Source organism: Anopheles aquasalis, chromosome 3 (assembly GCF_943734665.1).
Source record: "Anopheles aquasalis chromosome 3, idAnoAquaMG_Q_19, whole genome shotgun sequence".
NCBI classification, from domain to species: domain Eukaryota; kingdom Metazoa; phylum Arthropoda; class Insecta; order Diptera; family Culicidae; genus Anopheles; species Anopheles aquasalis.
Genome location: NC_064878.1, coordinates 27,701,596 through 27,724,095, shown reverse-complemented (window position 1 = coordinate 27,724,095; position 22,500 = coordinate 27,701,596). Strand labels below are relative to the sequence as shown.

At 48.0% G+C, this 22,500-nt stretch overlaps 2 protein-coding genes across 4 annotated transcripts in view; both read left to right on the top strand.

The window, feature by feature from the left end:
* The window catches only part of LOC126574255 (cysteine-rich motor neuron 1 protein-like), a 147,385-nt gene that overhangs the window by 116,717 nt on the left and 8,168 nt on the right, over positions 1–22,500 (top strand). The gene's annotated exons all lie outside the window — the stretch shown is intronic.
* LOC126574266 (peritrophin-1-like) lies at positions 18,542–18,942 on the top strand. The gene has a single exon (XM_050234346.1). The coding sequence runs from the start codon at positions 18,601–18,603 to the stop codon at positions 18,847–18,849; it is 249 nt and encodes an 82-aa protein (XP_050090303.1). The 5' UTR covers positions 18,542–18,600; the 3' UTR covers positions 18,850–18,942.

Here is a 22,500-nt window from a genome sequence, read left to right as displayed (position 1 = left end):
AGGAGGAAGGTTGTGCGACGGAGGTGAGTTGAACAGTAAGTGAATTTGTGTTCGACTCAACGCCTCCCATACCGCCGATACCCGATTGGCAAGGAGTTTGAAAGTCGCGGTCCTGAAAAAAAAGAAGTGGGGATCCAGCGGCCGGAGAAGGTGCGGAAAACCAATCGTACTGATGAAGTGTAAACACGAGTCCTGGTGGTTTGCGAGGTGAGCATCGCGGGGCGATACGCGATACAGCATTCCCATCGAACCTGCTGCTGGCGACTATATTTTTGTTTTTTTATTGGCTTAAAAGACGACACACGAGCCCGCGAAGCTTCAGGTCGCCGGGCGAGGAACAGCAGGGTGCCAACACGCGGTGTACGGACGTAACTTCTTACCACCAGCTCGTATACGAGGCAAAGGTGTTGATTACGATTTCATTTGGCAGGATATTTATCGTATAAATTGCATTTTTACTTATAGCACCCTTGGGGACGGTGGGGTGTAAACGCGAGGATTGGCTAGCATCGTTTCGAAGCATCGATGGATTGCCAGGCAAGGAAGCGGCAGAGAGTCGAGTTGCGCCACATCACCGGTAGCACCAGTATTTGTGTTGCATGAGTACCAGGTCCGTCTGCTGCTGGATGGAATTAATAACCATTTGGCGAAGGATAGAGCACACTCGCAAAGCAAGCCATCGCCTGATGCTTCTGACTCGTTGCGAAAAATGTCTTCCATCCTCATCCAAAACAGGACGAATGGAGCAATATTGACATTTGATAATAACGAGTGCACAATTCTTGACTCAATATTGATCGATCTCATTTGACATTTGTGCTGTTTGCGTTTGATTCTCCAAGTGGCTTGGACCTAGTGTCTTGGATCAAACAAAGAGGCACGTTCTTGAGCTGTGCTGCTCCTCGCAATCAACGCAATTACTCTCCACGCGCGAAGCGAAGCCAGAGTGAGGATAACAATTCACAAAGTAATTAATGCAAAGAGCGAGAGACAGACAGAGAGAGAGCATTGAATAGCAAACACACCATCACCGCAGGCCCTCAAGAACCACTACGAGTGCCCAGTAGACCAGTGGCAGTGCAACAACTTAATACCAAGTTCGCCTCCACTCTATCAAAGGGCACTCTGGTGCTGGAGTGTTCAGCTGCATAAGCCTCTAATGCACCGTAGCAGCCTGAGCACTCCACCGACTGAGCTACTTTAAAGCTCGTCCCGTTCCGCCTCGCAGCGGTTCTCTGGCATTCCGGGCAACCTGGCAAGTGTATTAATTAATTATCGATCGAATCAGCTTCCGGCTCGCTCACTCTGACCACATATCGACTGCGCGCCGAGCTGGCTGGCTGAGGTCGACATTGATGATGACGGTGCCGGTGCAGCCAGAGCACAGCGGGAACACGCACATTAACCACAGAGACCAGCGGAGGAACGTACACGCACTCGACGATATGCTCGGCGGCAGTAGTAGTAGTAGTACTTCTAGTCGGTTCATTAGCAGCACAGCTCGGGAACCGGATCGACGGTAATGTGGTACGGTGCGTTGCGATGAGGAGAGGTGATGAAAAATGAGGCACTTGGAGGTCATTGGGCTTGCAGGAACAACCGGCCGGGGACCCCGGGCCGGTCAGCGATGGCCAGGGATAGAAGAAAGAAGCAAAACCACCCCATCCACCAAGGCAACCAATGAGTACGGCCGGGCCAGTGCCACCAGAGTCGGCTAAATTAGCTCGCAACGCAACGCAACGCTGCTCTACGCAGCAGCAGCAGCACCAGCAGCGCCCTACGCAGCTAATAAAGAATAATTTGTCCCATGAATAATGCAGCGGACATTGGTAATTATTATTGAATAATGAGCTAATTTGGTCACACGTCTGCGAGAGTAATTTGTGGTGGCCGAAGGACGAGGAGGGGGAGAAAGGAAAGCGGGAGTCGCGTTTCCGAGTGGTTCTCTCCTGCTCCACCTTCGCTTGCCTGTGTTGACGTTTGTGACAGACACGACGACGGCTGTCCGTTTCTGTTGCGTTTCTGGCCTTCCGTCCGTGTTGCTGGACCGTTGGCAGACCGAAAATCATCATTATAGGGTTGGTGCTCTGATTGCTACTCTGGCTTTGACAGCAGGTGACAGCTTCTGGCCAGGCCGATTGCTGGTACTGGTGCTTATTAGCTTCTGGTGCGGGTTATGATACAGACGATGAGCCCTCGGTAGTGAGCTTTAAATCCATGGTTCCGGAGAACCACAACTTTTCTTTTACTTTATGGTAAGGGATTGACGGTCTGTCTTGTTCCCATTCCTTTGTCACGGGAAAAGTATGGATCATTTGGTTGCTAGGATACATTAATGTACGAATATTTGATTACGGTAGCCAGTCATTTCGGAATGTTGGATTTGAGGCAACCAAAAATTACGATGGCGTACAACTGGTCTTAGATCACTCAGCCCTGGATCAAATATTATTTTGGAATTCTACGAATACTCCGTAAGTCATGGTCCTTAGCTATATACCAGCCATGAGTCCTTATACTCTTCGTTTACTTCGGAATCGGATCTAGATGTTGGGAGTTTGCTCTTTGATATTGAAGTCCCAGCTGTAATTCGGGCTAAATAAATTCGATTGGCAATTCGTTCTCTTGGGTTCTGTACAGACAAAGAACATCCTTCTGACCCACAGCAACTGCACGTAGGTTACTTTTTCACGAAACCGATAGGAAGGCCACACTCGCTCATCATCCTGACTTCCTGAAGGTTCTAAACATGGTTCTTCAAGAATTACGAGACATTCTTCATCCGCTTTTATTCGAAGATTGGAATGCAATACATTTCTAATTTGAAATACAAATTCCCACAAATCCAACATATGAAATGGGATGGATTTACCTTAGGTGCATCATACATGCCAAGCTATGCGATGCACCGTTCCGTAAAGGATTGAAAGCGTAATAACAATTTCTGGCGAAAGAAAGCAATAATAAAAATGGCAGAAACAGCATAGGGGCACCTTTGTATTCATTCGAAAAACAATAGACTCACTCCAGTGGACAGCATAAGAGCGCAATTGTTCGCAATTGGTTATGTGTTTGGAAGAAATGCTTTTCTGTGAATCCCGCCACTTCAAAAGTGCTGCTGCATGATGGCACCATACCCTAGATTGCCCACGCAACCGGTATACATGCTACTGGGCACGTCTTTTCAGTTGCACACCGCTGACGAGCATTCCTTACCCCCATTTGCCACACCGTTGCGCATTGTATCATGATTCGCATTCGCGACATTTCATCCTCACCGAACACAGAACCATGGCTGCCAAAATGGCCCGCCTTCCAGTTTTTCCAATAAAATCATGCAGCATAATTTCATTTTGTCCCATCATTTGTTGAGATGATTTCCATAAAAACACAACCGTTCCTCCTCGGTCTTCTCGCCTTCCTTTCCTATCACCTCAACCTCGCAGCCGCAGCACTTATGGCAACGACGGGTCATAATTCGATATGTGTTCTGGGCGAACCGTACTCTCGAGCTACCACCATTTAACGGAATGCTGGCGCGCGCACAAATGCATTTCGTGCATGAAACTTGTGCACCCACACGAGCGACCACCACCGAGGGGGGGAGCGCCCGAATGCTCGTGGAACGTGATTTTTGTTCACAATTCCCTCCACCATCTCACAACGAACGGTGGAACGGTGGACGCCACCCTCCTTCCGAGACAAACGAAATTTAACGGCAAACGATGGCCGGAAAATTCGCGTCCACCGCTCTCACCGCTCCGCTCGATTGGCGAAAAAGTTCACGTAATGTGTGCTCGCCCAGCGGCCCGACCCCTGGGTGACATTTTGGCTGACGTCCGAATGTCTCTGACTCGGTCGCGTAGCGCTACACAAATTGGCCTCCGTCTTGGGAGAGGGGGGGGGGGGGAGGTTGGCGAGCTGGACGGAACCGAAACTGCACCGAAAGCGCTTTTCTCGCTCCAAAGCATTCCACCTTTACGTGTTGGCCATTTTTTTGTTCTTTTCTGTGCTCCATCCCCGGAACGATCTTTCTGCCATAAACGAGCGATTCGATTGATCGCTTTGATCCAGTCCCGACCAGGGGACGGGTACGGTGGGTACGTGCCTCGGTTATGTATCACTTGTGTCACTCGGTGCTCTCGGTGCGCCTCGGATTGGAGTCAGCACTTTCGGCAGCGGTCGGTTGTGACTTTGCGGCACTCGCGATGGTCGAAGGTCTTTCCACAGATGGTCAAATATCTCACGCCTCCACCCCCGGGGGGTCGGTATTAAATTTGGCAAAGCAAAGCTCAACCGTAGCGCAGCAGCACCTGTTCTTCCAAGGTCGCATTATTCACCGGGGCAGCTCGCTTAATTTGATTCCGAAATTTACTTCCCGCCCTCCCAAAAAAAACCCCGAACGATGGACCTTGCGTTCGACTACGCATTCGCATTGCCTCGTAAAGATAAACGATTGATGAAACTAACGCCCCAATAACGATACGCCTTCTAGTAGCAGCTCGGTTAAACATGTCCATTACCGTGCGTCGCGCTGTCGCATAACCTCTTGCCGGTTGGTGTATTTTTGCCAGAATGTCAACGTTTTGCGACTTCTGCAACTCCCCCCGGGCCGTCTCTCCAGCACCTTCTTTTCCGCCGAAGCCGCCGAAAACCTCGAATTACAAGAGCGCCGGAGGTCTTCTTGGAAGGTGCCCTGGGTTATTTTTCAGCGAACGAGGTAGAGCATCATATTTTATGCTTCTGCTGAATAATAAATTGTTAATACCAATACGATAGGAGGGCGGTGGGGCCGGAGTGAGTGCCCGGTGCTGGCGGGATCTGGCGAGTCTTTAGTTGTAAAATTTCCATCTCCGTTTACCAGTGCTGAAGAAGGAGCCGGTTCATCCCTTTCTTTTGACTTTTTTCTTGCAAAGAACCTTTTCGATGGAGGGAGCGGTTTTTTGGGGACGTTAAAACACTCAGAAGACACATCTCGCTGATAACCCTCACTAGACCTTGGGTTGTCTTTAAAAAGGGACAACTTCCATTCGCAGATAAAGATGCTTTCGCCCTCTCCTTATCCTTATCATCTCAGATATAAATTGGGCTCGTTTCTTAAGCGGCAGATCGGCCACCGGCAGCGGGTTCTTTGGGGAGCGGGGGTCTTTGCGGAACCCCCTTGAGCTCAATTTGTGACGCATCTCGATCTCGCAGTCGACTGCTTCGGGTACGCTTTTTCACGTCACGCTTTCCTCCGTCCGCTCTGTTCAGGCAACCCCTCCTGGGCGGCGAACGGGGACGTAATTTAAATTTTTGACTTTTCCCAGCGCTGCCCAGAAGCGCAAAGCGCAAGTCTAGGCCAGAGCTCCTATTGAAGAAGGAAACCTTTTCACTCGAGAGACGGCGGTGGGCCTCTCTGCTTCAAGAAAATGGTGCTCATTTTGTCGCTTCACCAACTTCTGACCTTTCCGGGGCCCGGAAGCACCGGTCGATGCTGCTGTTCCTAGTCACTTAAAAAATCTAACTCCAATTCGAAAGTTGATTACCGTTTGCTGATAAAAAATATGACAATTTAAGTTTCGATGCCCCGGGTTAGGACTTTGCCTGCTAGCTTAAGGGCAATTGTTTTGTTCCTGGTTCTCAGTTCCCGTGGCAACGCTGGCTACTTGGTGGGAACCTTTTTTTTCTGCTGCTTAAAACCATCATGGCCAGCAAGCGGTTACGGTCAATAAATACCGTCCATCTTATCGGTTTGCCAAGATCATCTGGAGTGGTTCGGCTGTTACCAACCCTTTAACTGCTGGAATGGAATGCTCCAACAACTCGTCCAACGGATAGGTTTTGGTGGAATGCCGGTGAATCTATATCGCTTAGATACCGTTCGAGGGAAGTGGAATTAAGATAAGCGTTCCGTTTTGCGTTGAATTTGTTCTTTATAGTACATGTTCCTTTCTTTTCCAAGCAGAATGTTTACGCATAAACTAGATTTTTTCAAAGAATAAGTGTGAAACAGAATTAAACAATTATTTTCTTCATTTTCTAGAAACAGTTGATGAAACAGTGACTGCAATTAAGTGACAGCGCAATAAAATTTAAGTTCTAGATCCTGAAAATCGACAAAGCCAGAGCTTAAAGAAAATGTAAGATAAAATGTCCACACCGGTCACTCCCAATGGCAAACACGGGAGTTAATTAGGAACAAAAGGGAATCTGCTTTCGTCAAGGTTCACTTCCCACAGGAAATTGGCAAAGTTTATGCAAACACCGACCCGCTCCCGGGTCGAATCCCTGGGTGGATGGGATGATTAATAATTTCTCATTTTCCTCGATTGGCAAAGGTCACCTTTCTTTACATCGCTGTTGCCTTTACATCGCCTTTCGCCAGTGTGAAAGTGAAAATGAGTTGACATGAACCAACGGTGTGTGGTAGAGGGTGATCGTTTTTGTTTAAGGCTACAAGCTTTTGATTTCTTGGTGTTTTGGGATATCGATTAAGACGGTTTTGTATTTTTCTTGAGAGAAAGCTTGGTGCCTAGAAAACGTAGCTCGATAAGATTGTTTAGAATCACAATATATTCACTTTTCACTTTTCTTTACAGAAAGATATTTAAAAAGGAAAGTAAAATCTTGTTATTATGATCAATCCTTCATCCTCCTATAGTCTCCTTAAGAAACTCCATTTCGAAAACTCAAAAAAACACCAATTATGAATGACTCTTTATCCGAGGATTTTTGTTTGTCTCTCGATCCCCGCGATACGCTTATTTAACACCATAAAACCAAACAACATACTCTCGACTCGCCCATAGCCGGTGTAGCCGGCGAAGTCTTAATAATGACATTAGCCACAGTTCTCCCCCTTTTTGTTCGCCAAGGTACGTGCACTGCCTTAAGGGCTCAAAAGTTCTGCTACAAGGGATGACGCCAAAAGGAAGATCCTGATTGGTTCCTTCCTTTCCTGGGTTTCCTGCGCTGTGTCGTACCGGAAGCTACCGACAACCACCAACGCGAACAGCGACAAGACTGACTTATCTTCCTCTTCACCAAACACCCTTGCACCGCCCTTCCCAAGATTTACCCAAAGTTTTTTGAAGCCAAGACGATTTTTCTAACCTTTTCTTTCGTCTCTTCTCCGTTTCAGGTAATTATAATCAATGGATGAATGAAGTTGCTCAACGTAAGCGGGAGACCACCCTGGTGTTCTGAATCCGTACCGAGGTCCCGACGATAGCCTTGAAGACGCCTGCAAGTCTGAGACGTTCGCCAACAGGAAGCCGGAAATCGTTTGTTTCTGAGCTCCCGAAGGAGCTTGCTCGATGGTGCTGCGATTGGAGTAGTCGACGGTAGATAAGGAACCGTGTACCATCGAGAAAAGCCTGCGTCATACTTTTTACAGTCCAGTGTGCCTGCTCCTTCTCCCAAAGGGTAATCAGATTGATGGTGGAACTTTTGCACTGACGTTACGTCGCGTCACGGCCCGGAAGTGGCTACATTATTCCACTCACGAGAATCCCGCGAGTCAGGTAAGGTACCGGTGTAGCACCAAACACCAGAGTACCCTCTCATACCGCGCACCACGATTTATGCTCCGCCAGTGACTTGACTTACGGAACGAGTTTCGTTTACATTCGCATTCCTGTGCTCCCGGTGCGTCTCCACTGGCTGTCCACCGACATCCTGGTGACGCACGCATGCCATTATCAGACACCACGGTATCCGCGACGCTGAAGACAACGATGCCTGTTCGCTACTTGCGCCATGAGCTTCCGGCACCGCCAGGCTTGTAACCGGGAACACCGAGTTCCGTGGCACGTGCCAGCTCGCTGGTGTTTTCCGTGGAGCTTTTTCTCCCTTCTCCCCTTCTCTCACTCTCTCTCAGTCTCTTCTGCTCCCCCTTCTAACGGGTTACCATGATGCGATGGAATCCGATTTCCCTGCCGGAAACTGGGACAGCTTTTCTTAAATCCTCATTTCGCTCAAAGACGGGGCCCTCCGGACGGGGTTCCTCCCTGTGGCGTGGCGTGGTAATGTGTACGCCCGCACCGGGAAAGGCATGGCGACCATTAAAAATGATCTAAGGCACTTGATGCCGCACCATTACCAACATGCAGCATGCTTCGAGCGATGCTACAAGGGGCGCAGGGTCGAATGGAGTGAAGCGAGATAAGAAAAAAAGGGAGAATCCAAATCGTTCCGGAAAAGAAGAGCTAAACAACGGTACGCACACACACGAGCGACTGACAACAAAGGGCATTTCCAGGAGCTAAACGCCACCCAACGCGCGCATAATGGAGTTGCACTGAAACGTGAACTCCCTTTTTCCGGACTCCCAGACCAGAGTGGAGCAACCATTTCGCTCTAGTTTGCTGCTTCCGGAAGTGTATGCGCGTGTCCTGGTATGAGTGTGTCATGGTTAAGTCCTTTTGAATAGAGGTGGCCGGGGGGATTCGAAAGAATAGAAAATAGGAATACACGTGATCCATTTATGATGTTCGTTTTCAATCTAAATCTTCTTTCAAGAGGTGCTCCAAGGTAGCATTGCTGCTATTTGATGAAATCGTATTTCGTTAGACATTTTCACATTTTTTATAATTAATGGTCAGTAGGTGTAAAACAATTTAACAAATTTATGTTTATTGTAAAGAACAAAAACCGTTATCAAAGGTTAAGTAACAGTAAAGATAAATCTTATACAGGGTGCGCCATCAGGATGTATCCTATTTTAAAGTTGAATTACTCTGCCATTTTTCAGCCGATTTTAAAAAATAAACCAGTTTTATTTAGGTTACTCTGTGCCATTCTATGCCATACTAAAAGATATGGTATCGATCAAATAACTGCCTTCAGTCGGCATACAAAAAGCGGCACTTTTTCGGGCATTTTGCATTGTATTTGACAATGCCATTCTTAAAATGGCATAGACTGTAGTTTTAGAAGCTGGCCTACTTGTCCAAATCGGCTGAAAAATGACAGAGTTATTCATCTTTAAAATAGGATACATCCTGATGGTGCACCCTGTAATAGTTTTGATAAGCCTGGTATCTGCTGATTACTGAAAAAGTAGCAAAATGCAAAACAACACATTATAATCATTATCAGCTAGAAAACAGCTAATCAATCTACCAGAAAAAGGAAAACTTTAAATCCTCGTCTGACTCACCGTACTGTCTGCTCGTGCGAGAAAAGCCATAAATTGCAGACCGTCCCAGTGTGCAATCTGGAATGCGCGTTCCGGAAAACTGAACATGATCACACCGGCCATGCTAATGAGCCATCCTGGTCCCTCCAAAAAACAAGCGCGTCAAAGCATGCCCACTGATCCTCCTCCTCGGCGGATTCACGCGGTCCACTGGATGATCAGAGCAAAACACACCACCCAACGGGGTGGGAGTGAGCTCATTACAAGCATTAACCTACAAAACATACTCAACCAAACGGCCATACAATACCAAAAACACATTCGACACATTCGCCCACCACACGATGGGCCCTCATTTCATAACAGAGACACCGCTTCGAAATCACAATTGGTGCGCCGGTAGAAAATCCACTGGGCTGGCTGCTGCTGACCCATTAAAATGTGCTATCAATTTGTACCGGAGTGTAAAAACATGGTGCACCCTCTACCTGCCTTTCCGCTCAGCTCGGCACGGCCAAAAATTCCGAATCGAATTATGTGCCACCCCGGCCCACTGGATGCTGAAGGGTGAAGGCAACATGAAAGGGTAAAGTGAGAGCAACAGGCGAACCCAACCGTCGGTAGGCTGGTGGTTGATGGTAGCGGGGCGCGTATCGTGTATGGCATAAATTAATGCTGAAGTTTTTAATGCAAAATTTATGTCACCTTCACCCTCTCACCCATGGTCACGACGATGCATCACACCACGGTCACGGTGCCAATGCCCGGATGCTTGCACCATGAAACAATAAAATTAAAAACAGAACAACGGGCTGGCTGGCTGGCTGGTTGGCTGGCTGGTGTGATCCACATTAGCATTATTTCCACCGACTGGCGATGTGTGTTTGGGGGATGGGCCTCAGGTTTTTGGGCTGTTAAATGTTGTAAATTTAATTTTATACCAACCGCACACTTTAGCGGGTGCGCGATATAGCAGCGATGGGCGCAACGGATAGCGTTTTCCCGCGAAATTTGAAGTGACCGATAACGCACACCCGCGCTGCATCATAAATCATCCCGCATGGACAGTGAGGGGCCAGAATAGTAAGGGCACTTGAAGATATGGGCTTCGATATTCGTTTCCAAAATAGGGATTGTGGAGTTTGAGATCGTATTTGAGAGTTTTCTATTTATTTTGGTAACCAAATCAGTACAAGCGACCATTATAAAATTGACAAAAGAAAATCTGTTTTTATTAATTTCAACCAATTGTTTTTATTGCTTTTTTTTACAAAACCGTTAGATCTGTAAACTTAATGTCGTCCTAAGATATTTAAAAGCGATACATTGTTTCTAGAATTTAACAGTACAATTTTTAGTATTTAACAGTGCTATGCTAAAGCTTCTGATCCATACATTAAAATCCATTCTTTGTTGAAAGCAAAAAATGGCAAATTTAAAAAGCGGTTCAAAAGAAATAGAAACAGGGTCTTAATATTTAGTCGCTCACTGTACACAGCCGCATGTGGCTTGCCAGTTGACAAGAAAATGAAGAGCAACTGTTGTATGAGCAATTCAACCTCGAAATGCTATCGAGCAAGTGAGCAGCATCCTGCAATAGGAAACACAAAGCACAAGACGACAGGAATGAGATTTGCCACGAGAAAGCGGCCACGATTCGTCCGGAAGTGCTTCACGGGAAGCAACCAATTGGCAAATCGTAACTTCCCTCTTTCCTTAGCCGATTTGATTCGATCGAATAGAGCAATCCGGTGCACCCGGTTAAAGAGACGACGTCTTTTACAATATTCCGTTCGAAAAGAAATCCTTCTCCTTATTCCCGTTTCTCAACCGACCGTCGGCCAAGAAGCTTTCGTTGAACGCTTTGCATTCAACTACATTTCCGCTGACGCCGGCTGCTGCTCCTCCTGGGGGCGGTTGGTGTACGTGTACCCGGACGAAATACTGTAGCATCCGGGGAACATCTATTTTCTGCGTATCTGTGGTTCGTTTTTGCCCATTTTTACGGCCACCCCAAAAAAGTGGGAGAGCAATTTTTGGTTTAAACGTAGCGCATCAACGAGCAGCGAAAGAACGCGGCCAGCATGAACATTTTACAGCCGACAGGCAAGCTGGTTGCGATCAAGCTCCAACAGCACCACAGGAACTCGTGCAGCAGGAAGCGCGACAAAAGAGTGTTCAGTGCGCTTGGCCTGGCCTCCCTTTTCTGCATCTCGGGCACAATGGCAGCAAGCGCACGAAAGGAAACGTGCAAACGTGACCTGGTTCCAGGACCCGGGGGCCCGGTTCCATCGGTTCTCGGGCTAAAGGAACGCACACTGGCCCGGCACCGTTCCGGATACCGCATTTGTGTTGATATTTATTTATTAGTTTTGTGGCTTCGGGCGTCTTTATCGTGTCTCGTGGTCCTCGTGGCTGGTATGGTTTGGTTTTAAAATATGCATCAGCGGAAAGCATATTTTCACGGTGCCCCAGGAACCGCTCTGGCCACAAAATGGTTTCCTCCCCCTGGAAACCAAATTATCGGCATCATCGTCTCGAGCCACGTGCCGATGGGCTGGCAATGGTTTCGGGCAACCAAAAAAAAGCACATTCCAAAAACAATCGGTCCATCTTTCACCCCCTTTCGGTAATCTTATTATTGACAATCACCTGTGTAATGAGCTTATGGTGAATGGGATCTCTGGGGCCAAACCCCCGATGTTCAGTTCCCAGTTTGTTGATGCGAAGAATCGCAAAGCGGAATCTGCGGAAGCAAACATGGAAGGAAAAAGCGGAAATTCCTTCCCCAAAAACCAGAGCGCGATAAATCCTGCCACTGAGACACACTAGCACACCGGCCACACCAACCCACCGTCCCACCGACCCACCAAGGGACACAAGGGCGCTTGCAACATAAATCAGAAAGCACAAATAACGGGCCCGCACGAAGAACCGCTGGCAACATTCTGTGTGTCTCTGTGTCCCTGTGTGTGCGTGGTAGTTTATGTGTATTTATGCGATCGGCACACCACATCCGGAAGGAGACACTCGCTGTGGCGCGACCGTGCCACTTTTGGGGTTGGAGGATTGTGGGTTATGGTGCTTCCGTGTCAATTTATTCATAAATAAACACATGTTTTGCATGCCGTACCGTACCGTGTGGGCGATCGATCGATCGGAAGCTCCGAAAAAGGGGATCCGGAAAGGGAGAGGCAGAGCGAAAAAGCGGGATGCAATATTGGCGTCGTTGTCGTTGTTGTGTGATTCATTATGTTAAATATTGCGCGCATCCTGACACTCCCCCCCCCCCCCTTTAGGAGGAGGGTCTGAGGAAATGGGGATGGCTTTGGACATTTATTAAGATCATCGTGGAATGGCGATTGTGACAAAATGGTCGTCCGGGTGAAGGTGGAAGCACAGCATCACGGCCTGCTGCGGGCGATGAGCTGCGGAACCGCCACCATTTGCATCACAATCATGAAGCTCCGGCTCCGGTTGCCGCCGGAATGATATATCGATTGTGAATTGGTTAACACGTCGTGTAGGTAGCTGAGGCTATGGTAACGTAAGGTGTGGGGAGGTTTGAGCCTTCCTTTTTTTTATTGATTTTCAAATGGACCAACGAGAGCACAAACTGCGGAAGGTTTGCTAAAACACATTCACGCTGTACCGATATAAATCATATTCACGGTCCAGGTAGGTCAATTGGTTTCAAATGTGTCTTTGTTCGTTTGCAGAATCAGCTAAGAGAATGAATAAAACTTCAGTCAGTGAGGCGCATTATTAATCAGTTTTAGTGAAGATTAGTTTCCATTCAGTGGGAGATTAGTGCTTAAGGATAGGCATCGGTATTTAGCAATATACTTCATTCAGGACTTTTATGGTTTGTTTTTGAAATACCTCAATACCAAAAGGTAATCAATTTGCCTGAAAACAATACATGACAGGTGAGGGTTTTTTTTTAACATATATAAGGACGGACGAGCCGTATGTTTAGGTGAGGGTTGCTTATCTATCGAAGCCAACACTAAATGGTCCTTGGTTGAGTTTATGAAGCTGCCCTAAGTTTATTAAAAGTATAGTTAAATACGTTCGTTGACAAAACTTGACGATATTTTTTACATCAATTTAATTTTATTTGATTTTTATGTGAGGATTTAGGATTCGCTTGTGTTCATAATTTTGTTGGTTACTTCTTTGGTTACACTAAACAGATGGAAAGGAAGCTTGCTCTAAATCTAGTTCATCGGTTCCTGTCTCCCTATTTAAATATTTTTTATTTATCTACATTAATTTGAACATTTTTTAACCAACCTTTTTTTGATTGCATCGATGTTTAACTGTAATGACTCTCGCTACACTTTTCTAGACAATCACTCTACTTATTCAGCGCCTCAATGTTGTCCCAGGTCAATATCATTAATGATATGCAAGCCCCAGATAAAGTAACAATGAAAACGTGAAAAGTAACACGAACTGCAAACCCTAAAACATGAAACTAACCATTCCAATGTTCCATGTGGTCGGCACTTATGCTCCGAAGCCACACATACCCACCAGTTGCGTCGCTCGAATCGCGTCCAAAATCAAAACTTTTGGACCAAATTTTGGCTCTATACACGACATGGTTTTTGAGGGTTCTTCGACCAAAAAACTAATCGCCACGCGGCGCCACAGCCTTCGCTTCTCTCTTACCCATACCTCTCCGTCCCTTCCCTGGCGCTCGCACTGATGAATGTGCGATAAATCTTAAACAACGTACGCCAGCCAATTAACTCGCATGTTGGACACCCGATCGAGGCGTCGCGCCAAACGCGTGCCCGAGTCCCCCGGCCCGGCTCCTGGTACCGCATGTGACTTCCGAAAATTTATTGACTTGAATGAAATATTTGACACAATATCTTAATTAATTACTGGCAGCAGCTTCTCCTGCGGTATGTGTGTGCTTTGCGGTGTGGTGCGGTTGTGGGCGCCCCTCGGGGGCGGTGGCCATTTGGCGGTTTCCATGTCGCCGCTTAATATGCTATTCAGCGTCCGTGCCAGAGACAGATCGTAGAGTCGAGTCAAACTTTGCTCCAAGGTGCTCCTCGTGAGAAACAAGATAGTAGCTTCAGTGTGTGCGCTGCGAGTGTTTGTTTCTGGTGGTTTGGGCCTAACTCCGGTCCAACACCATCCAGCAGTAGTGCCTTCCAACGTTATTTATGTTTCCAGCTCTCCCGCTGGGTGGCATTCAAATTCTATCGACCACCGGTCGCCATTGCCGTGGACCTGGTCTCTGGCGTCAACTAGAGGCTTCTCGTGGTGCGTACCGGCGGCGACCATCGCTTGGCGGCCGGTTCGTGGAGTTTATTGCGTGGCGCTAACGTCGAGTCGGACCGCGAACGTGTGCCTCCGTATGTGTGTTGTGGTGTTATAATATTAATGATTCAATTTAGGTGCCCCGTGCCCAGAGCCCAGAGCCCAGAGTGGTTGGCCATAATGTCGGGGCTCATGTCACCGTCCACCGTAGGTTAGAAGCCACCCATCGCGCCACCACTCGAACTCTGTCGCTCGCTTAATTTATTCCAAAATCCCTTTCCGGAGATTCTTTTCTTTCTGTTTTCCAAAAACCCCAAACCATCAATTTCAATCAGAGAGGGACCCCGAACCGAAGCCGAGCAGTGAGCGGTGCGGCCACCGAGACTCCTCGGAGTGGATCCAGCGGCAACTCGGCACTTCGGACTCGGATACCGTTCGGTGGTGACCTCAAGCGATCTCGCTCGCTAGCTCCCATTGCCAGAAGTGTCACCTCAATCGCCCGTTCGCTTGAAATATGTGGCCAGACCGCCACCGCGCTGTACTCCCGTGGTGGCAACTTTCGTAATCCACCAATTTACCACTTTTCGCCAAGATTGCCCCAGGAGGACGAAGAACTCGAAGCAGCTTACAGCCAGGAGTTGATGCGAAACCGAACCAGCTGGCTGGCAGGTCATAAATAGTGTCCTTTCGGGACGACGGAGCATGTTTGTCGCCTTTCGAGGGCAACCGGCTGGGTGCCATCTTGGCTAGGAACCAACGAGGACGGCACTTCTGGCTGGATCGGCTGGCTGGATTTGAATCCGAATGCGGTGGGCGCTTGGTGGCCATCGATTGCTTGCTAACCCATAATGAGGTGATAAATCGTGGGTGAGAGTTGGGTGGTGGTTTGGGGGGGAGGGGAGACATTTTATTCTTTCTGGTGCTGGTTTGCTTTGGTATTTGGATCGCTTTTACTCAGTAGAGGCGTTACGGGCGGTAAAAATTGTGCAATTATGCAATTTGTTTGGTTCGCAATCACACGGAGTATATCGCAAAAAAAATATCTTCCAATGATGTTATCGAACAATAGAGCGATTGAAAATATGATTGCAAAGTGTATTTTGCCTTGAAAAAGGTTTTGAGTGGGTCATTATTTGTTTTACATTCATGAAGTTGTCTGTTTTCCATCGACATAAGTAAAATATCATGCGTGCGCTCCAATTACATGCCTCGCATTCAATCTTTTATCGTGATTCATTAAAAACTAAATCGGACAGACAAATGTGAAATGCGGTGGTAATGAACCGATTCGCATTAACTGGAAAATTAATTCCGAATACATCGACGAGCAGATGTACTACAATTTCATGCGAAATGCGCTGCTGATTGTTAGAATGCGAACATAGTTCCGATGGTATCACATTACGGGCCCATTTCTGCGGAAATCATTTGCGATCGTTTTTCCGTAATCGATATTCAGTATTTTTATTTTACGGAACTCCCATTAGTGCCACCTATTGTAGTGCTAATGAGTTACGTGAATGATATTTTATCCGCATTCACTGCAAAAGCTGTATGTAATGTATACATTTCACACTCATTTTATTCCGACAGCGGACGATTTTTTATTTTAAACAAAATTTATAGCTCCAGCAGCTGCTTGTACTGGAAACGAATTATCATGTAGCTCAATCGAGTTTACCTTCAGCAAGATAGTTAAAAGGTAAAAATAACAAACGCCACGATTTAACGTAGCATCTGCAACATTTTAGCCTTTGGATAACAAGGTCATCGTTGAGCTCCTTCGAGGACATTTCATTGACTCCATACGTCCATCCAATTGCAGCGCTGCCTCTACTAACCGATCGATCTGATATCGATCTGCGATTGTAACCAATATCCGTGGAACTCCACGCTTCAACGAGGGCGAAAAATGCATTTCCATCCACCGTCCATCGCCAATGGCATAGCAGCTCAAGGACGCTCCGGTTCCGGAGCACCATGCAACATTTCCATCGCTTTCTCTGCTGCATCCGCACCGGAAACCGGAAACAAAGACATAATCCTACCATCGTCTTGGTCGTCGTCGTCGTCGTCGTCGTGAAGCTACCATTTGGTTGAAAAGAAAACCAATCTTTGGGTTCGTCGGTAAAGGATACTGGGGCTGAGATGTGTAGCAACCGTTCCCATGTATCCATTCGACCCAACAATGATGCAGCTGCATACCGGGAAGCCGGAAGCGGATTTTCTCCGTTACTCCGCTTGTCGGCGGAAGGGGAATGGGCGTTCAGAGTGAACCACGAAGCGAAGTCCTTCCTTCTTTCTTCTCCGTCACACGCCAAGATGCGCTCCCATCCCAGAGCCGGGCCATTTTCCATTTGTTCCAAGTGTGTTCCACTTCGAGTTGTCGCTGCCGTACCTAGCGTAAAGCGGTGCTGAGCAGCTGCCACGGTAGCAGTTAGGTTGCAAGTTTTGTGAAAAGCATAATTTGCCGTGGTGTACAGCATCCGCGCTCCATTTAGCAGCAACAGAAGAGCGAGTAAGAGAGAGACAGAGAGAGACAGAGGGTATTTGTTTGTACGATTGTCCGCCTCATGAAGATTCGTTCGTTCTTTCTTAAATGGAGCCGGAATCGGAACAGGTAGCGCCCCGGGAGCCAGCTATTCATTGTTTGTGGTTCTCGTTTGCTCACCTGCACTCGCATTGTTTGTATGAAGAAAGAGAAGAAAAGCCACTGATCGACGACGACGATTATGATCCATGGAAGTGGAGGTGGAGCGAATGAATGGAAAACATTTCTACTTTCAATTCACCGCGACCAAACAAACGGGATACGGGAAGAACTTGCAATTGTTCGTGCCACTCACAATAGATAATGACGCGCCATACGGCTCGACGATTTCTTCAACTTCTTAAGTTTCACGGAGGCATAATGGCGCTTGTGGTTGTGGCAGGTAATATCAAAGGGGGGAGGGATGGTTTAATGAAGCATTCGGGAATCAGGGAACTCAAGAAACCGTCCTGCTAATCGGTTCTAAAGGCACCAGCATCAGCACTCCAACCGCTTATAGGCTCTTCTGCGTTTGATGATGAGAGCGGCACGATAAAGGGATTCAACGATGTCGCCTAAGGCATTACGCGGAACACAATTCACGAAGGAAGGAGAGGTAGTTGGTGACCGCAACTGGCAGAATTTAAATACCGAGCAGTTCAACCATCGGCAAGATGTGGTATCTACGATAGGATGCTTCTCCGGGAGCAAAAGTCTTGGATTCCATTCTTATCTTGGGGTTTCATAAGATGTGGTACCCTCGGGCAACATACTCGAATGGCGGCCTCTCGATAGTTTTCTCCTTCCTTGTCCTCCTCACTCTCAATTCTTACGCTGGCATAAAGTTGACACAAACTGCTCGCCTCCCGCCCGTTCATCGTGCTCAGCGCGCCATTCTTCCATGAGGAATTCCTTGGCTTGTTACTAAACGGTACTAAGGAGCTGGGACACCCTATCGAAAGGATATCGAATCGATCACAGTCGAGCATTGTTGTCGGAAGTAACTCACTCACTCACTCACTGTGGCCATGTGTGCCATAATCGAGCTGGAATTTGAATTTGAAATACCATTGGAAGTGGAGAAGCTCTTCCGCCCACAGCCCTCAACATTGTTTTGGGGAAAGTTTTGTCGAGAAAATTTAATCAATTTCTCCCTTCGGGAGGCGATGCCCTTCTCTAGCTTACGGTATCTCAGTACATCACCTCGATTGTTGAACATTCTTCAAATGGTTCAAAGTGACGCAGACCAAGATACACGCTCTGGCACCGGACTTGTTGCAGCTGCGAACGACGCCACGTCTGACAAAAGGGGAAGCACGGCGAATGACGATGATCGAACGCCAGACCAAATCACGAGCAAGCTTGCGTCTCATTGCGCAACCCGGGGATGTCTTGGGTCACTTGTTATTGTGGTATTGACCGGATACGGTGTATTCGCCTCCACTATCTTATCGCCTTATCTCGCACGGTGTCTCGTATTGATTATTGAAGAGTACGCTGGAGGCATCTCCCTCCATTCAAATGAGCCAGAGTTCGAGATTCGGTGGCCGCGAATTCCATCCCAATGCCACGCGCCGTTAGTTCCATTCCGTACTCCGGCTCAACAATGAGGTGCACCGTGACGATACCGCTGCTGTCGCTGCTAGTTCTTGGTCTGCTCGTCTGGGGGATGGATCGTACCGCGATCGCACAACAGCTGCCGGAACTGGACTGCACGAATCCGGACAACACGGGCATCTTTCTGCCACATCCCGAGTCGTGCCAGAAGTATCTACTCTGCTGGCAGGGTGGACTGATCGAGGGAAGTTGCCCACTCGGGCTGTACTTCGATCTAGAGAGGCAAGTGTGCGAGTCCGAGGCACGGGTGCGCTGCGCACAGGATGGCATTTCGGGGACCATCGGTCCCGTGAAACCTTAGGAGCAGTGTCGACCGGAAAGTAGTGTAAAGTTCCCATGATTATCACTAACTGTGCGTGCGTGGGTGCGTGTGAATGTGCTAGTCACGCCAAGAGTGGTGGAATAAATAAAAGCAATCAAGATCGCAAGGCGCGTTCCCTTTTTTTTAATACATGGAGTATGGATCACGTGTGCGCCATCGCCAGTATCGTCGCGTCGCGTCGCCGTCATCATCATCATCATCGGGCACGACCGTCCGTAATCGTTTGCTTCGATCACCGGCAGGGCAGTCGGCTGGTCGGTCGGTTTGAAAGTGACCAACTACAAGACCACAAAAGGGTCCACAATGTTTAATAACTTCCTCTTTCACAGCCGATGGGCACACCCAGGGCATCACAGCACGTCAATATCACGTTCTCGACGGTGGTGGCCATTCCGTGCGCCGTGGAGAGTTCGTGTGCGTGACATGCGCCCCAGTAAAAGCACAAATGGCAGGAAGGGGAAGGTGAATTGTAATTTCCACTTAACAATTGCGTGATTTAAAATCGCTCGCGAACGACACTGCGCGCGTATCCGCGGCGTGCTTCAGTACTGAGGGCAGTCGAAGCGGAAGGGCCAGGTCCAATTACGTTCCATTTAGCGCATTTTTCGATTTCGATTTCGACAATCGATTCTGCTGTGTAATGAGGCAATATGCGGGGTGGTGTAGGTGTGCGTGTCCGTGTGTCCGTGTGGGAGAATGATGGAAAAAGTAAGATTAATGACAGTTCGCGTCCCGTACCGCACACACAGAACCGGGCGACGTCGAGCGACAAATTGCAAAATCACGTCCGCCGCCCTTTTGTTCGCCTTTTTTTTTCTCCGTGAAGTTTTTTCGATTTTCCACATTTTCCGCATTTTTCCCATTTCCCCATTTTTGGCTTTGTTTAATCCGCTTACCGAACCAGTCACACTTGTTTCGCTAGATTTATTCGCTTCCTTACTTAACGCTCGAGCAAAAAAGAAATCGGATTATCGTAAGTAAATTCGAATTCTCGCCAAAGACACGGAAAGTGCATTCGCCCTGTTCGAGGTACGCTTTCGTGAGAGCTTAATCAGTGTAAGGGGGGGTAGCACAGGGAGCCAACCTTCCTTTCCTGACAGTTGCCCTAATCGAATGGCAAGTGCCTTAATGGCAACTTAAGGCGAAAAGTGATTAAAAAGGTGCTGCCTCAGCTGACTGAAGCTCTTCAGCTACGAAACTCGAACGATATCGGTGATGCCGGTTCCCCCATCCGTAACGAACACGTTTAATTGATCTTTAATGTCGACATTATCCACCACCCACCAACCTCCGGCACGGATGACGTTGCTTAAAAGGCAATCAATTGCTTCCTGCTCTCCATTCCATTGTGTCTCTCCTGTTACGACTCACGCAGCAGTCCACAGTGCAGTGATTGATGTGGGTTTCCGGATTAATGGAGAAGTTGGACGTATAATGGATCCCTCGAATGCAATCGATTCCGGAATCGGATTCGGATTCTCGTCCTCGACTTGGACTTGGTTCGTTCCTCCCCGAGGAGTCATTCATTTATCCTAAACAAATTGATCCCGGATCGAACCGAAAGAACAGAGAGCTACTGCCACAGGCCAGGCAAATATTAGCTCTCAATGACAATCGGAGAGGAGCGAGATCGGGCTTTGGGTAGTATCTTACCGATTATCATCTGTCTTAGCCGGATTCCGGATTTCCCAAGCGCAAATATCGAACTCGGGATCTCGGGTGAGTTGTGTCGCCTCTGGGAACTTTGGGAATCTGCGTGCGTCCAACGGGTCAATCGAATGGTAACAATGGTGAGTTCGTTTGGTTTCCACAGTTGGCATGCGAGGGGAGTAGAATAAGTGTGTGCGGCTGCCTTCCTTGCCATGGGAGTGTGTCAGATTGTTTGAACAGCTGCTGGCCACGATTAATTACTCATTCTACGTTGAAGAACCCCTGCTATGGAAGACACCACGTCTGTGGAATGTGACGGCAAATGGAATGGAGTGAGGAGCCACTTCAAATGAATCATTCATGGCTTCCAAGGAATCCATCCTCCTCCATCACAGCCAATCCAGTATGAATCATTCCATTTCCCAATCTCTCCGAAGCAAACGGTCTGCTGCGCTACGCCCTCTAATGTATGCAAATCCGAACGCGCGTCTACGAACGTCTGCCTCCACTCCAATGTTATCTTTCCGGGCGCGCTCCTGAGCCACTTTGACAAGCGTCGTGCGTAAAGGCAAGGCACATTCCAATCCGACGGTGCCTGGCATCCACGGAAGCCGGAAACTGCTCAACACGATCTAACGCGATCAAACATGCCCGTGTGCCCGTTTCTGTTTATTTTCACTCTCGTCCACCGCTTTCCGCTTTCGATCGGTTCTAATCGGGAAAACAAATTCGTGATTCAGCGCTGCCACTGGTTTGTTTCTTCTTCCCGTTGCCACATTTACACGTTTCGATTCACTGCTTCATGAATGAAAATGCCTCACAACAGCAGCAACGGCGGCGGCGGCTGTGGTGACGTAGAACTGACAAAACATAATCTCGGTGCGACCGACAGCCGCCTCGGCAGAATCGGCGATGATTAATTGAATCTAAATTTAGCAGACAGAACGATGGAACACCGAAAAGCGCACGTGGTTGGTTGGTGATTGTGTTGAGAGCGAGGGGAAAATTTGGCGATTTTTTGGCCGTGAACGACGGCGAATCTGGGATCGGGGCGGCACGTCTAGATGTCTAGGATTGTGTGAATGTTGTTGGATGATTAATCATCTCGCGAATTTTCACGTGATTCCCCGGATGGGAAATGGTTGTGAAAATATTTGGTGAAAGAAAAAGTTCCGGACACAAAATTCGTATTCCAGCGAAAAGATGTCTCATCAGGTATCAAACGTTGACTTGCGTTTCTATTGACGTCTGTTCACCGTTTAGCTTCGATTCCGAACAATTTCCAAATGGATCAATGAGGTGATCCGATGTTGATGAGCGATGACGATAGTTAAAATGGCGATCAAACATGAGTCTAACTTTGGATAAACCTATTGTAAAAACAAAACACTGCAGAAATGTCTTCAAAACAGACACTTCTACAACCGAGGTAGCATCGTTTGACGTGCTCGACGATAAGGTTTCATCCTTTCCGCCTTGGAAATCACGCAGGTGACGATTGACGTGGCACAACAGCCAGCCCTTCACCCTAGGGCGTGCGAAGCGACCGAACCACTCACAGCCATCGAGCCACGGACATGTTTCAAAGGACAGCCGGCTGCCGGGTGCGTGGGTGCCTGCCTGTGTGTCTCCTGTGAAGCGGAAAAACGAGGAACCAACCCTCAACATCATCGAGCCATATGAATATTTCACGCGACAAATGAGCGAGCCCCTCTGGCCGACGTATCGTGCTCCTCCTCCTTCCACCATCGCCCCTGCTTATCGGCGGCCATTTTTGTCACCCCTTTTTTGCCTTGATAATGATGATTCTAAGGGAATGATAAATAATTTATGACGCGCCAACGTGCCAACGGAAGCCATCGCGGCTTCGAAAAGCGGGCCACACAAACCGAGCAACCGAGCAACCGGCGCTCTGTCTGACGCAAGCTTTCAACGGGAGGGAATACCCATCACAGACAAAACGGAGCCGTCCGGTCAACC